A 19215-nucleotide genomic window follows, 5' to 3' on the forward strand; every position below is an offset into this window, starting at 1 on the left:
GATTGAGTGAGTGAGTGAATGATTGAGTGAGTGAGTGAATGGCTGTGTTCGTGAATGAGTTCGTGAATGAGTGGGTGAGTGGGTGAGTGAATGGAGTGAGTGAATGGTTGAGTGAGTGAGTGGGTGAGTGAGTGGGTGAGTGAATGAGTGAGTCAGTGGGTAAGTGAATGAGTGAGTGAGTGGGTGAGTGGGTGGGAGAGTGAATGAGTAAGTGAATGAGTGAGTGAGTGAATGATTGAGTGAGTGAATGATTAAGTGAGGTGAATGAATTCGTGAATGAGCGGGTGAGTGAGTGGGTGAGTGAGTGGGTGAGTGAGTGGGTGGGTAAGTGAGTGGGTGGGTAAGTGAATGAGTAAGTGAATGAGTGAGTGGGTGAGTGGGTCGGAGAGTGAATGAGTAAGTGAATGAGTGAGTGGGTGAGTGGGTGGGAGAGTGAATGAGGCTACATGGGGGAGCTTTGTCTGTGTGTGGTGGTGAGGAGACAGTGGTGAGCAGATTTTGGTGAGGAATCTTCTACCGCCTCTTGGCACTCTGTCTGGAAGACACGGCTGTAACACACAGAGACACACAGAGAGACACACAGAGACACACAGAGAGACACACAGAGACACATAGAGACACACACAGAGAGACACACAGAGACACAGAAAGAGACACACAGAGAGACACACAGAGACACACACACAGAGACACACAGAGACACAGAGAGAGACACACTGAGACACAGAGAGACACACACACAGAGACACACAGAGACACAGAGAGAGACACACAGAGACACACAGAGACACACAGAGAGACACACAGAGAGACACAGACAGAGAGAGACACACTGAGACACAGAGAGACACACACAGAGAGACACAGAGAGAGAGAGACACACTAACAGAGACACAGAGAGAGACACAGACAGAGAGACACACAGAGACACAGACAGAGAGACACTGACAGAGACACAGAGAGACACACAGAAACACACAGAGAGAGACACACAGAGAGAGACACACAGAGAGAGAGAGACACAGAGAGAAACATACAGAGACCCACACAGAGAGACACAAAGAGAGACACAGAGAGAGACACACTGACAGAGACACAGAGAGAGAGAGACACAGAGAGAGACACACACAGAGACACACAGAGACACAGAGAGAGACACACTGACAGAGACACAGAGAGAGAGAGACACACACAGAGAGACACACAGAGACACACAGAGACACATAGAGACACACACAGAGAGACACACAGAGACACACAGAGAGACACACTGACAGAGACACAGAGAGAGACACACACAGAGACACAGAGACACACAGAGACACACATAGACACAGAGAGACACAGACAGAGAGGCACTGACAGAGACACAGAGACACACAGAGAGAGATACAGAGAGAGAGACACTCATAGACACACAGAGAGAGACACAGAGAGAGACACAGAGAGAGACACACAGAGAGAGACACACAGAGACACAGACAGAGAGACACTGACAGAGAAACAGAGAGAGAGACACAGAGATAGAGAGACACAGACAGATAGACACTGACAGACACACACACAGAGAGACAGGGAGAGACACAGAGAGAGACACAGACACAGAGAGAGATACAGAGAGACACAGGTAAAGACACAGATAGAGACACAGAGAGAGACACAGATACATAGAGGCAGAGAGAGAGATACACACACAGATAGACAGACAAAGAGAGATACATACACCAAGACAGACACACACAGATAGACAACAACAACCGCCATTGGCCACTAAGTGGCGGTGACGTCACCACGACGCTTGTGCCAGGCCATGTGCACCTTGAGGCCACGTGAAGTATCGAACGCCCGCTGGCAGGAGGTCACGGGGCAGACCCAGGTGCCATGGGTTGACTGAGATGACTGGCTGATGCACCACCTGTGCCCCCTACTGTGCCAACCTGCTGTGCTTTAGCTACCCGGGGCTCCGCTCGTTGTTGTGAGCATCGCTCCTCCGCCCTCCGTTGTTGTTGGAGGGCGACTGCCTCCAACTGACCAGCAGCATCCTTCACGAGCCTCCTCCACAGAGGCCGATTTGACACCGCTGGTAGCAGTCATCGGCAAGTCCACTCAGCTCCACGTCCTCCTGTACCACATCACTCCATCTCTTCTCTAGCCCATGCCGCGCCCGTTTAGCCCCCTCGATCCGGCCGAACAAAAGCTGTTTCGGCATGCGGTGGCTGGGCATACGGGCTACATGACCCATCCAACAAAACCTTGCCTGCCGGAGGAGCTCACCGATGGGACTTTGTCCAGATCTTTCAAGGATTTATGAGCTCCTCACACAATCCAGCCTGGTTAAACCCAGGATGGATCGTAGGCAGGTAAGCCTAAATGTTTCTAACTGGCGAAGATGCTCCATTAGGGGGGGTCCACGTTTCGCCAGCGTAGAGAAGGGATTGAATGACCGTGGCCGAGAAGACCTGAAGCTTAGTGTGGAGCGACAGACCAGGTAGCTTCCACACAGCGTTACGCAACCGATGAAAAGATATTGCCGCTCGACTGATTTGGAGTGAGACCTTTGCTGTCAAACCAGAGCCGGTCATGAGCAAACTGCCCAGGTATGGGAAACTCTCCACTCGCTCCACAACTGCCCCATCACCGATTGGGAAATGTGGGGGTGGAGTGTCCGATGGTACAAAATACTCAGGCAGGTGCTTAGTTTTGGTGGGGCTGATGGTAAGGCCCCACCTCTTAGTGGCAAGTTCCAGGTTCAGCAGCAGCGCCTCCAACTCCTCCTCTGAGTGAGCAGCAATTACCAAATCATCAGCATACATAATGTGGTTGAGCAATAGGGAGCCATCCCTTGACCGCACCTGGGCATTGATCAGCCTCCCATTGTATCTGTACCAGATGGAAATTCTTCCTTTATAGCCATAGAAAGTTTATCAGAAAAAGTGTTCAAAGATGGTTTTAAATAATGTGGGAGCCAGAGGACATCCCTGTCGCACCCCAAGATGTACAGTGAAAGGCTCTGACTCCCGGCCACGTAGTTTTACCCGGGCCCGCTCACCATCATGAAGATCTGTAATGATCGTGAGCAGAGGGTCAGGGACTCTGAAAGCACGAAGAACAACCCAGAGCCCAGGCCTACTGATGGTATCATAGGCCTTGACCAGGTCAATAAAGCAGAGATGTAGGTCTTGCTGAAATTCTGCTGTAGCAGACGGACAGAGAATATGGCATCTGTGCAGGACCGCCCTTTCCTGAAACCACATTGGGGCTCCGCAAGCCTCTTCTCAGCGTGCCTAGCAAGGCGATGTTGAATAATCCTTGCCAGGACCTTTCCCGGCACACTGAGGAGTGAGATGCCCCTGTAGTTGTTACAGTCTGTGTGGTCCCACTTCTTAAAGAGGGGGACCACCAGGGCATCCTTCCAATCCTGCGGAACCCGTCCAGTGGTCCAGACTGTTGTTATGATGTCATGTAGGGCAGTCTGTGCACAAACGCCACCCTCCCTCAGCATTTCGCTTGGGAGATCATCTCTGCCCGGTGCCTTTCCTGGTCTCAGACTCTGGATCGCCTTCAGTACTTCCTCAACAGATGGCACCTCAGCCAGCCACTCACAGGGGGTGACTTCTCCCAATATTTGAGGCACTGCAACCTCAGCAGGGTCATCCTCACTTTGTGCCACGATGTTTTCCAGGCGGAGGGATTTCCCCTCTCCCAAGACCTCACAGAAATGCTCAAAAATCTGTTAACCTGTTCCTGGGGGTCGGAGATTGGATCACCATTCTTTCCCCTAATGATGGTGATAGGTGTGGCGCTGCAGGTTACGATTTTATGGAGTGATCGCAGGCCACTGAAGCAGATTCCATCTATTCAGCAACCCGGCTCTCCGAACCTCCGAGCGAAGGCTGCGGTAAGCCTCCTCATTTTCTGATGTGGGATGCTGTAGCCGATGAGAGTGGGCCTGTTGCTTTTTCTCAGCCAGCCTGAACACCTCCTCTGTCAGCCAGGGTCTCTGGGGAGGTCTGGACTGTGCACCCAAAACAGCCATTGCAGCTGCATGAGTCACAGTCCTAAACCTCACCCATTTCCCCTCGACATCAGGAGGAGTGGGGGACGATGCCAACCCCAGCCGCAAGCGATGATTAAATTCTCACTTGCAACTTTCATCAGCTAGCTGAGACCATGCTATTGATGACAAGTTGATGGTCAGAGGGCAGATCAGCTCCACGGTAGGTCCTGGTGTCAAGGACATGGGCTCGCATCCGCTGTTCCGTCACTATGTAGTCCAGCAGATGTTCTTGCTTGGACCCGGCATGCATTCATGATGTTGTGTGGATGCGCCGATGCCGGAACAGCGTGTTGGTAATTACAAGCCCATGGGCTGCATAGAAGTCTAGCAGCCTCCTACCGTTGTTATTGGGCTGATCTGGCCCATGCCCTCCAATCACTCCAGACCAGGTGCCAGCATCATGACCAACTCGGGCATTAAAGTCACCCAACAAGATGACTCTATCCCGAGGGGCCACTTTAGCCAGCACCTGTGACAGGAGGTCATAGAAGGCATCTGACTCATCGGCTTTGCCTGCATCACTCCACGGATGTTCGTCTTCGGTGGGGGCATAAGTAACCACGACCACCACTCCTCGCCTCCGGTTGATAGGAAGGCGAGCCCAAAGTAGCCTGGGGCTTACAGCTTCCCACACCTCACCGCCACGCTCCCACGCCCCCTTCATTCTTTTGTTCAGAAGAAGAGCCACACCCTGCTGTTTGGCAGTCTGCTGCCCCGAGTAGAGGACTGTCCACCCCTCATGGTGGCAGGAGCCAGAGCCGGTCCACTGGACCTCCTGAATGCCGCAGAGATCCAGGCGGTACCGGTCCAGCTCCCGACAGAGGAGTGGCAGCCTCTCCTCCGCAGTGAGCGTTCGAACATTCCACGTGGCCATCCGTAGTGGCTTTTCGTTGTTTCTGGAGGAGCCCCGAGGGTAGAGATTCAATCTCCTGGCTCCGCCAATTGGGGTTTGGCCAGGAGATGTCATAGACGCCTGGCCCCCCGGGGCCTCCGGCACAAGCTTATTAGTTTCATATTTTAATCGTAGTTTAGAGTTGCCCGTCCGGCACCGCGAGGAGGTAGGGGGTTGTTTTGCCGGACACAGATACACACAGAGACACACAGACACACAGGCACACTCACAGACACACACACAGATACACACACAGACATACATACACACACAGACACACTCACAGACACAGATACACGCAGAAACACACACACAGACACACACAGAAACACACACAGACACACACTCAAACACACGCACAGATACACACACAGACACACACACAGACACACTCACATACACACTCACAGGGGTTGGTGGGCCGGCTGAGGATGGAGTCAAGGGCCTCCTCCAGACTCTGCTTCTGCTCTCGCAGTCCCCCATCACTCGCTGCGTCCGCAGAGACGCGGAGCCACTCCCGGCGAGACACACACGCTCCTTGGAGGAAGCGCTGTCACACAGAGACACACACTGAGACACACACACAGAGACACACACAGAGACACACACACAGAGACACACACAGAGACACACACAGAGACACACACACAGAGACACACAGAGACACACACGCTCCTAGGAGGAAGCGCTGTCACACAGAGACACACACAGAGACACACACAGAGACACACACTGAGACACACACGCTCCTAGGAGGAAGCGCTGTCACACAGAGACACACACAGAGACACACACTGAGACACACACAGAGACACACACACAGAGACACACAGAGACACACAGAGACACACACACAGAGACACACACAGAGACACACACAGAGACACACACAGAGACACACACGCTCCTAGGAGGAAGCGCTGTCACACAGAGACACACACTGAGACACACACACAGAGACACACAGGGACACACACAGAGACACACACAGAGACACACACTGAGACACACACGCTCCTAGGAGGAAGCGCTGTCACACAGAGACACACACTGAGACACACACACACAGACACATAGAGACACACACAGAGACACACACAGAGACACACAGAGACACACACAGAGACACACACAGAGACACACACAGAGACACACACGCTCCTAGGAGGAAGCGCTGTCACACAGAGACACACACTGAGACACACACACAGAGACACACACAGAGACACACACAGAGAGACACACACAGAGACACACACACAGAGACACACACAGAGACACACACAGAGACACACACGCTCCTAGGAGGAAGCGCTGTCACACAGAGACACACACTGAGACACACACACACAGAGACACACACAGAGACACACACACAGAAACACACACAGAGACACACACACAGAGACACACAGAGACACACACGCTCCTAGGAGGAAGCGCTGTCACACAGAGACACACTGAGACACACACACAGAGACACACAGAGACACACACACAGAGACACACACAGAGACACACAGAGACACACACACAGAGACACACAGAGACACACAGAGACACACACGCTCCTAGGAGGAAGCGCTGTCACACAGAGACACACACTGAGACACACACACAGAGACACACAAAGAGACACACACACAGAGACACACACAGAGACACACACACAGAGACACACAGAGACACACAGAGACACACACGCTCCTAGGAGGAAGCGCTGTCACACAGAGACACACACTGAGACACACACACAGAGACACACAGAGAGACACACACACAGAGACACACACAGAGACACACACAGAGACACACACAGAGACACACACACAGAGACACACACAGAGACACACACAGAGACACACACATAGACACACAGAGACACACACAGAGACACACACTGAGACACACACAGAGACACACACAGAAACACGCACAGATACACACACAGAGACACATACAGAGACACACACGCTCCTAGGAGGAAGCGCTGTCACACAGAGACACACACTGAGACACACACACAGAGACACACACACAGACACACACAGAGACACACACAGAGACACACAGAGACACACACACAGATATACACACAGAGACACACACACAGAGACACACAGACACACACACAGACACACACACGCTCCTAGGAGGAAGTGCTGTCACACAGAGACACACACTGAGACACACACACAGAGACACACACAGAGACACACACACAGAGACACACACAGAGACACACACAGAAACACACAGAGACACACACTGAGACACACACAGAGACACACACAGAGACACACACAGAGACACACACACAGAGACACACAGACACACACACAGACACACACACACTCCTAGGAGGAAGCGCTGTCACACAGAGACACACACACAGAGACACACACACAGAGACACACACACAGAGACACACACACAGAGACACACACACAGAGACAGACACTGAGACACACACACAGAGACACACAGAGACACAAACAAAGACACACACAGAGACACACACAGAGACACACACAGAGACACACATGCTCCTAGGAGGAAGCGCTGTCACACAGAGACACACACTGAGACACACACACAGAGATACACAGAGACACACACAGAGACACACACAGAGACACACACAGAGACACACACGCTCCTAGGAGGAAGCGCTGTCACACAGAGACACACACTGAGACACACACACAGAGACACACAGAGACACACACAGAGACACACACAGAGACACACACAGAGACACACACGCTCCTAGGAGGAAGCGCTGTCACACAGAGACACACACAGAGACACACACACAGAGACACACACACAGAGACACACACACAGAGACACACACACAGAGACACACACACAGAGACACACACACAGAGACACACACACAGAGACACACACACAGAGACACACACACAGAGACACACACACAGAGACACACACACAGAGACACACACACAGAGACACACACACAGAGACACACACACAGAGACACACACACAGAGACACACACACAGAGACACACACACAGAGACACACACACAGAGACACACACACAGAGACACACACACACAGAGACACACACACAGAGACACACACACAGAGACACACACACAGAGACACACACACAGAGACACACACACAGAGACACACACACAGAGACACACACACAGAGACACACACACAGAGACACACACACAGAGACACACACACAGAGACACACACACAGAGACACACACACAGAGACACACACACAGAGACACACACACAGAGACACACACACAGAGACACACACACAGAGACACACAGACAGAGACACACAGAGACACACACACAGAGACACACACACAGAGACACACACACAGAGACACACACACAGAGACACACACACAGAGACACACACGCTCCTAGGAGGAAGTGCTGTCACACAGAGACACACACTGAGACACACACACAGAAACACACAGAGACACACACACACAGACACACACAGAGATACACACAGAGACACACACAGAGACACACACAGAGACACACACAGAGACACACACAGAGATACACACGCTCCTAGGAGGAAGCGCTGTCACACAGAGACACACACTGAGACACAAAGACAAAGATCCCCCATATAGCCTTAACAGACTGTAGGGGCAAGTGCTGTTAGCGAGCACCTTTGAAGGCCGGAACGGTACACGAGGGGGTGGGTGGCCAGGACCACGCCCGACCGCCTTTGTCTCCCTAGTGGCGATGTTTACACACCGCTACACCAGGTACTCATTTTAGGCTGAGTCGACCTAGGGGAGGCCCGGGACCGGTTCAGATAATCGTCACTGGTGTTGGCCGTGAGCGGGAATCGAACCCGGGTCGCCAGGTTCATAGCGCAGCGCGCTAACCGCTACACTACCGCTCCCCACACTGAGACACACACACAGAGACACACACAGAGACACACACAGAGACACACACAGAGACACACATGCTCCTAGGAGGAAACGCTGTCACACAGAGACACACACTGAGACACACACACAGAGACACACACAGAGACACACACAGAGACACACACAGAGACACACAGAGACACACACGCTCCTAGGAGGAAGCGCTGTCACACAGAGACACACACTGAGACACACACACAGAGACACACACAGAGACACACACAGAGATACACACAGAGACACACAGAGACACACACAGAGACACACACGCTCCTAGGAGGAAGCACTGTCACACAGAGACACACACTGAGACACACACACAGAGACACACAGAGACACATACACAGAGACACACAGAGACACACATACAGAGACACACAGAGACACACACACAGAGACACACACAGAGACACACAGAGACACACACACAGAGACACACACAGAGACACACACAGAGACGCACACAGAGACACACAGAGACACACACACAGAGACACACACAGAGACACACACAGACACACACACGCTCCTAGGAGGAAGCGCTGTCACACAGAGACACACACTGAGACACACACACAGAGACACACAGGGACACACACACAGAGACACACACAGAGACACACACAGAGACACACAGAGACACACACACACAGACACACACAGAGACACACAGAGACACACACACAGAGACACACACAGAGACACACACAGAGACGCACACAGAGACACACAGAGACACACACACAGAGACACACACAGAGACACACACAGACACACACACGCTCCTAGGAGGAAGCGCTGTCACACAGAGACACACACTGAGACACACACGCAGAGCCACACAGAGACACACACAGAGACACACACACAGAGACACACACGCTCCTAGGAGGAAGCGCTGTCACACAGAGACACACACAGAGACACACACAGAGACACACACAGAGACACACACACAGAGATACACACAGAGACACACAGAGACACACACACAGAGACACACACTGAGACACACACAGAGACACACACACAGAGACACACAGAGACACACACACAGAGACACACACAGAGACACACGCAGAGACACACAGAGACACACAGAGACACGCACACAGAGACACACAGAGACACACATACAGAGACACACAGAGACACACAGACACAGAGACACACACAGAGACACACACAGAGACACACACACAGAGACACACACAGAGACACACACAGAGACACACACACAGAGACACACAGAGACACACACTGAGACACACACACAGAGACACACAGAGACACACACACAGAGACACACACACACAGAGACACAGACAGAGACACACACTGAGACACACACACAGAGACACACAGAGACACACACACAAAGACACACAGAGACACACACAGAGACACACAGAGACACACACAGAGACACACACACTGAGACACACACACAGAGACACAGAGACACACACACACAGACACACACAGAGACACACACAGAGACACACACACAGAGACACACACAGAAACACACACACAGAGACACACACACAGAGACACACACTGAGACACACACAGAGACACACACGCTCCTAGGAGGAAGCGCTGTCACACAGAGACACACACAGAGACACACACAGAGACACACACAGAGACACACACACAGAGACACACACAGAGACACACACACAGAGACACACAGAGACACACACAGAGACACACACAGAGACACACAGAGACACACACACAGAGACACACACAGTGACACACAGAGACACACACAGAGACCCACACAGAGACACACAGAGACACACACACAGAGACACACACAGAGACACACTGAGACACACAGAGACACACGGAGACACACACGCTCCTAGGAGGAAGCGCTGTCACACAGAGACACACACAGAGACACACACAGAGACACACACAGAGACACACACACAGAGATACACACAGAGACACACACACAGAGACACACACTGAGACACACACAGAGACACACACACAGAGACACACAGAGACACACACACAGAGACACACACAGAGACACACGCAGAGACACACAGAGACACACAGAGACACGCACACAGAGACACACAGAGACACACATACAGAGACACACAGAGACACACAGACACAGAGACACACACAGAGACACACACAGAGACACACACACAGAGACACACACAGAGACACACACAGAGACACACACACAGAGACACACAGAGACACACACTGAGACACACACACAGAGACACACAGAGACACACACACAGAGACACACACACACAGAGACACACACTGAGACACACACACAGAGACACACAGAGACACACACACAAAGACACACAGAGACACACACAGAGACACACAGAGACACACAGAGACACACACAGAGACACACACACTGAGACACACACACAGAGACACAGAGACACACACACACAGACACACACAGAGACACACACAGAGACACACACACAGAGACACACACAGAGACACACACACAGAGACACACACACAGAGACACACACTGAGACACACACAGAGACACACACGCTCCTAGGAGGAAGCGCTGTCACACAGAGACACACACAGAGACACACACAGAGACACACACAGAGACACACACACAGAGACACACACAGAGACACACACACAGAGACACACAGAGACACACACAGAGACACACACAGAGACACACACACAGAGACACACACAGAGACACACAGAGACACACACAGAGACCCACACAGAGACACACAGATACACACACACAGAGACACACACAGAGACACACTGAGACACACAGAGACACACGGAGACACACACACAGAGACACACACAGAGACACACACACAGAGACACACACAGAGACACACACACAGAGACACACAGAGACTCACACAGAGACACACACACAGAGAAACACAGAAACACACAGAGACATACAGAGACACACGGAGACACACACAAAGAGACACACACACAGAGACACACACTGAGACACACAAAGACACACACAGACACACACACAGAGACACACAGAGACACACACACAGAGACACACACAGAGACACACACAGAGACTCACACAGAGACACACACAGAGAGACACACACAGAGACTCACACAGAGACACACACAGAGACACACATAGACACACACACAGAGACACACACAGAGAGAAACACAGAAACACACAGAGACACACAGAGACACACAGAGACACACAGAGAATCACACAGAGACGCACACACAGAGACACACACACAGAGAGACACACAGAGACACACACAGAGACTCACACAGAGACACACACTTAGACACACACAGAGACACACACTTAGACACACACAGAGACACACACACAGAGACACACACAGAGACTTACACAGAGGGTGAGCCAGAGACACACAGAGACAGAGACACACAGAGTGAGACAGAGACACACAGGGTGAGACACACAGAGACAGAGACACACAGAGTGAGACAGAGACACACAGGGTGAGACACACAGAGACAGAGACACACAGAGTGAGACACACAGGGTGAGACACACAGGGTGAGACACACAGAGTGAGACAGTGAGACAGTGAGACAGAGTGAGACAGGGTGAGACAGGGTGAGACAGTGAGACTAGGTGAGACAGTGAGACAGAGTGAGACAGTGACACTCAGGGTGAGACAGAGAGACAGAGTGAGACAGTGAGACAGGGTGAGACAGAGAGACAGAGTGAGACAGAGAGACAGGGTGAGACAGAGAGAGAGAGTGAGACAGTGAGACAAGGTGAGACAGTGAGACAGAGTGAGACAGAGACACACAGAGTGATACAGTGAGACAGTGAGACAGAGACACAGGGTGAGACACACAGAGTGAGACAGTGAGACAGTGAGACACTGAGACAGAGAGACAGTGAGACAGAGACACACAGAGTGATACAGTGAGACAGTGAGACAGACACACACAGGTTGAGACAGAGACACAGGGTGAGACAGAGACACAGAGTGAGACAGAGTGAGACAGAGACACACAGAGTGAGACAGAGTGAGACAGAGAGACAAGGTGAGACACAGTGAGACAGAGTGAGACAGAGTGAGACAGTGAGACAAGGTGAGACACACAAGGTGAGACAGAGAGACAGAGTGAGACAGAGTGAGACAGAGACACAGGGTGAGACAGTGAGACAGAGAGACAGAGTGAGACAGTGACACAGAGTGAGACAAGGTGAGACAGAGAGACAGAGTGAGACAGAGACACAGGGTGAGACAGAGAGACAGAGTGAGACAGAGACACACACCTTGTCTTCCTTGCTAAGCCTCACGTGACACTGCTGAGGATTCTGAACCAGCGACTCAATCTCTGAGACGCGCAGCAGCAGAGCTTGCTTCAGCTCTACACACACACAGACACACACACCACACACACACACATTCACACACACACACATTCACACAAGATATTGCCGCTCGACTGATTCGGAGTGAGACCTCTGCTGTTAAACTGGAGCCAGTCATAAGCACACTGCCCAGGTATGGGAAACTCTCCACTCTCTCCACCACTGCCCCATCACCGATTGGGAGTTGTGGCGGTGGAGTGTTCGATGGTACAAAATACCCAGGCAGGTGCTTAGTTTTGATGGGGCTGATGGTAAGGCCCCATCTCTTAGTGGCAAGCTCCAGTCTCAGCAGCAGCGTCTCCAACTCCTCCTCTGAATGAGCAGCTATTACCAAATCATCGGCATACATAACGTGGTTGAGCAATAGGGAGCCATCCCTTGACCGCACATGGGCATCGATCAGCCTCCCATTATATCTGTACCATATGGAGATTCCCCCGGTGCAGCTATTGAAGGCTTCACGAACTACGTGGTCAAAATAGATGTTAAATAATGTGGGAGCCAGAGGACATCCCTGTCGCACCCCAAGGTGTGCAGGGAATGGCTCTGACTCCCGGCCACGTAGTTTTACCCGGGCCCGCTCACCAACATGAAGGTCCTTAATGATCGTGAGCATAGGGTCAGGTACTCCAAAAGCACGAAGAACAACCCAGAGCCCAGGCCTACTGATGGTATCATAGGCCTTGACCAGGTCAATAAAGCAGAGATGTAGGTCTTGTTGGAATTCCCTACACCTCTGCTGTAGCAGACGGACAGAAAATATGGCATCTGTGCAGGACCGCCCTTTCCTGAAACCGCATTGGGGCTTCACAGACACACAGAGGCGCAGAGACACCACACACACAACACACAGAGACACCACACACACAACACACACACCACACACAGAGACACCACACACACAACACACACACCACACACAGAAACACCACACACAACACACACAGACAGACACCACATATCCACAGCACACAACCACCACACACACCACGCAACACACACATCACCCCACACACACAACACACACACAGACAGACACCACATATCCACAGCACACACAACCACCACACACCACGTACACAACACACACATCACACCACACACCCAACACACAGAGACACACACCCACACAATCACAGTGACCCACACACACACACACCCATAGAGACCACTACTCACACACCCCCAATACACTCCCCATACTCCCCCTCCTCATCATCACCATCATTCTCTCTATCTCTCACCATCATCATCACCATTGTCACCATCATTCTCTCTCTCCATCACCATCATCATTCTCAGAGACTCCAAAAGCACCAAGAACAACCCAGAGCCCAGGCCTACTGATGATATCATAGGCCTTGACCAGTTCAATAAATACAATCACCCACACACACTCTCATTCAATAACTGACCCACACACACTCACACACTCACTCACTCACCCACACACACTCATTCACTCTCATTCACTCACTCACCCACACACCCACACACTCACTCACTCACTCACCCACACACACTCACTCACTCACCCACACACACTCACTCACACCCACACATTCACTCACACACTCACCCACACATACTCACTCACCCACACTCACTCACTCACCCACTCACCTACTCACTCACACACTCACTCACTCACCCACACACACTCACACACTCACTCACCCACACATACTCACTCACCCACACTCACACAACCACACACTCACCTACTCACTCACCCACACACACACTCACTCACACACTCACACACACACTCACCCACACACTCACCCACACTCACACACACACCTAGTCACTCACACACTCACACACTCACCCACACCTATACTTACACAACCACACACTCACCTACTCACACTCACCCACACACACACTCACCCATACTCACACACACACCTACTCACTCACACACTCACCCACACTCATTCACACACACACTCACACAACCACACACTCACCTACTCACACTCACACACTCACACACACACTCTCATTCACTCACACACAAACACACACACAATCACCCACACGCACACTCACGCACTCACACACACACTCACTCACACACTCACACACACTCACTCACCCATACATACACTCACACACTCACACTCTCATTCACTCACACACAAACTCACACACTCACCAACACACTCACCCACACACACTCACACACTATCATTCACTCACATTCACTCACCCACACACACTCACTCACCCACTCACTCACACACACACCCACACACTCACACTCTCATTCACTCACACACAAACTCACACACTCACCCACACACACTCACCCACACACACTCACACACTATCATTCACTCACATTCACTCACCCACACTCACACACACTCACTCACACACTCACTCATACACACTCACTCACACACTCATACACACACTCACACACTCACTCACTAACACACACAAGTGGTGGGTGAGTGTGTAGGTGGGTGTGTGAGTATGTGGGTGGATGATTGGGTGGATGGGTGGGTGGGTGAGTGGGTGAGTGTGAGTGGGTGAGTGAGTGGGTGAGTGAGTGAGTGGGTGAGTGGGTGGGTGAGTGAGTGGGTGGGTGAGTGGGTGAGTGGATGAGTGTGTGGGTGAGTGAGTGGGTGAGTGGGTGGGTGTGTAGGTGAGTGAGTGAGTGGCTGAGTGACTGGGTGACTGAGTGAGTGAGTGGGTGAGTACCGGCAGTGAGGAGCGAGCGAGTGAGTGCCTGAGCGATTGAGTGAGTGACTGAGTGAGTGAGTGAATGACTGAGTGAGTGACTGAGTGAGTGAGTGAGTGACTGAGTGAGTGGCTGAGTGACTGAGTGACTGAGTGAGTGATTGAGTGAGTGACTTACTGAGTGAGTGAGTGACTGAGCGAGTGAGTGACTGACTGAGTGAGTGACTGAGTGAGTGGGTGAGTGCGTTAGTGAGTGAGTGACTGAGTGAGTGAGTGAGTGACTGAGTGGGTGAGTGAGTGGCTGAGTGAGTGAGTGACTGAGTGACTGACTGAGTGAGTGACTGACTGAGTGAGTGACTGAGTGAGTGGCTGAGTGACTGAGTGAGTGAGTGAGTGACTGAGTGAGTGACTGAGTGAGTGAGTGACTGACTGAGTGACTGAGTGAGTGACTGAGTGGGTGACTGACTGAGTGACCGAGTGACTGACTGACTGAGTGACTGACTGAGTGACTGAGTGACTGAGTGGGTGACTGAGTGAGTGACTGAGTGACTGAGTGACTGAGTGAGTGACTGAGTGAGTGACTGACTGAGTGGGTGACTGACTGAGTGAGTGACTGACTGAGTGACTGACTGAGTGAGTGACTGAGTGAGTGACCGAGTGGGTGACTGACTGAGTGACCGAGTGACTGACTGACTGAGTGACTGACTGAGTGACTGAGTGGGTGACTGAGTGAGTGACTGAGTGACTGAGTGAGTGAGTGAGTGCCCGAGTGGGTGACTGACTGAGTGACTGAGTGACTGACTGAGTGAGTGAGTGACTGACTGAGTGACTGACCGACTGAGTGACTGAGTGACTGACTGACTGAGTGACTGACTGACTGAGTGACTGAGTGACTGAGTGACTGACTGAGTGACTGACTGACTGAGTGACTGAGTGGGTGACTGACTGAGTGACTGAGTGAGTGACTGACTGACTGACTGAGTGACTGACTGAGTGACTGACTGACTGACTGACTGAGTGACTGACTGACTGACTGAGTGAGTGACTGACTGGCTGAGTGACTGAGTGACTGACTGACTGACTGAGTGACTGAGTGACTGACCGAGTGACTGACTGACCGAGTGACTGAGTGAGTGACTGACTGACTGAGTGACTGACTGACTGAGTGAGTGACTGAGTGAGTGACTGAGTGACTGACTGACTGAGTGACTGACTGAGTGACTGACTGACTGAGTGACTGAGTGGGTGACTGACTGAGTGACTGAGTGACTGACTGACTGACTGAGTGACTGAGTGACTGAGTGACTGAGTGACTGACTGACTGACTGAGTGACTGAGTGACTGACCGAGTGACTGACTGACCGAGTGACTGAGTGAGTGACTGACTGAGTGACTGAGTGACTGACTGAGTGAGTGACTGAGTGAGTGACTGAGTGACTGACTGACTGACTGAGTGAGTGACTGAGTGAGTGACTGAGTGACTGACTGAGTGGGTGACCGAGTGGGTGACTGACTGACTGAGTGAGTGACTGAGTGACTGACTGACTGAGTGACTGAGTGAGTGACTGACTGAGTGACTGACTGACTGAGTGACTGACTGACCGAGTGACTGACTGACCGAGTGACTGACTGACCGAGTGACTGAGTGACTGAGTGACTGACTGAGTGGGTGACCGAGTGGGTGACTGACTGACTGAGTGAGTGACTGAGTGACTGAGTGAGTGACTGACCGAGTGACTGACTGACCGAGTGACTGACTGACCGAGTGACTGAGTGACTGAGTGACTGACTGAGTGACTGACTGACTGACTGACTGAGTGACCGAGTGGGTGACTACCGGCAGTGAGGAGCGGCCGGGTGCAGGCTTCGTGTCTCAGCCTGCTGCCGGCCCCGCGAGGGGTCTCGCCGCTGAAGCTGCGAGCCGAGGGGTCGGCGCCTGCTCGAAGCAGCGCAGAGACGCAGCGGGGACGGCCCCACAGCGCGGCGTGGTGGAGTGCAGAGTAGCCTGCAGTGACACAACAACAACAACAACAACAACCACGTGGCGGTGACGTCACCACCAAGTGGCGGTGACGTCACCACGACGCTTGTGCCAGGCCACGTGCACCTTGAGGCTACCACGTGAAGTGTCGAATGCCCGCGGGCAGGAGGAGGTCACGGGGCAGACCCAGCAGGTGCCACGGGTCGACTGACTGAGATGACTGGCTGATGCACCACCTGTGCCCCCCTACTGTGCCAACCTTGCTGTGCTTTAGCCACCCGGCGCTCCGCTCGTTGTTGTGAGCGTCGCTCCTCCGCCCTCCGTTGTTGTTGGAGGGCGACTGCCTCCAACTGCCCAGTAGCGGCGTCCTTCACGAGCCTCCTCCACAGAGGCCGATCTTGACACCGCTGGTACCGGTCATCGGCAAGTCCACTCAGCTCCATGTCCTCCTGTACCACATCACTCCATCTCTTCTCTAGCCCGTGCCGCGCCCGCTTAGCCCCCTCGATCCGGCCAAACAAAAGCTGTTTCGGCATGCGGTGGCTGGGCATGCGGGCTACATGACCCAGCCATCGCAGCCTTGCCCGCCGGAGGAGCTCACCGATGGGACCGTGCCGAGATCTTTCAAGGATTTGTGAGCTCCTCACACAATCCAGTCTGGTTAAACCCAGGATGGATCGTAGGCAGGCCAGCCTAAATGTTTCTAACTGCGGAAGATGCTCCATTAGGGGGGTCCACGTTTCGCAAGCGTAGAGAAGGGAGGGAATGACCGTGGCCGAGAAGACCTGAAGCTTAGTGCGGAGCGACAGACCAGGTAGCTTCCACACAGCGTTAAGCAACCGATGAAAAGATATTGCCGCTCGATTGATTAGGAGTGAGACCTCTGCTGTTAAACTGGAGCCGTTTATGAGCACACTGCCCAGGTATGGGAAACTCTCCACTCTCTCCACCACTGCCCTATCACCGATTGGGAGTTGTGGCGGTGGAGTGTCCGATGGTACAAAATACCCAGGCAGGTGCTTAGTTTTGATGGGGCTGATGGTAAGGCCCCATCTCTTAGTGGCAAGCTCCAGTCTCAGCGTCTCCAACTCCTCCTCTGAATGAGCAGCTATTACCAAATCATCGGCATACATAACGTGGTTGAGCAATAGGGAGCCATCCCTTGACCGCACCCGGGCATCGATCAGCCTCCCATTATATCTATACCAAATGGAAATTCCCCAGTACAGCTATTGAAGG

At 52.4% G+C, this 19215-nt stretch overlaps 1 protein-coding gene across 1 annotated transcript in view; it reads right to left on the reverse strand.

The window, feature by feature from the left end:
• Positions 1–265: 265 nt before the first annotated feature.
• Positions 266–19215, reverse strand: part of LOC116958130 (uncharacterized) — a 29125-nt gene continuing 10175 nt past the window's right edge. The window contains exons 3-6 of the mRNA XM_032980622.2: positions 17833–18000; positions 13206–13300; positions 5358–5499; positions 266–548 (exon numbers count right to left, since the gene is read on the reverse strand). Of these exons, the coding sequence (XP_032836513.2) occupies positions 514–548; positions 5358–5499; positions 13206–13300; positions 17833–18000 (440 nt within the window). The 3' untranslated portion in view covers positions 266–513. The remainder of the gene's footprint in view (positions 549–5357; positions 5500–13205; positions 13301–17832; positions 18001–19215) is intronic.

This window comes from Petromyzon marinus, unplaced genomic scaffold, assembly GCF_048934315.1.
Source record: "Petromyzon marinus isolate PM22_M1 ecotype Great Lakes invasive population unplaced genomic scaffold, UKy_Petmar_22M1.pri1.0 PM_Scaffold_215, whole genome shotgun sequence".
Classification (NCBI taxonomy): domain Eukaryota; kingdom Metazoa; phylum Chordata; class Hyperoartia; order Petromyzontiformes; family Petromyzontidae; genus Petromyzon; species Petromyzon marinus.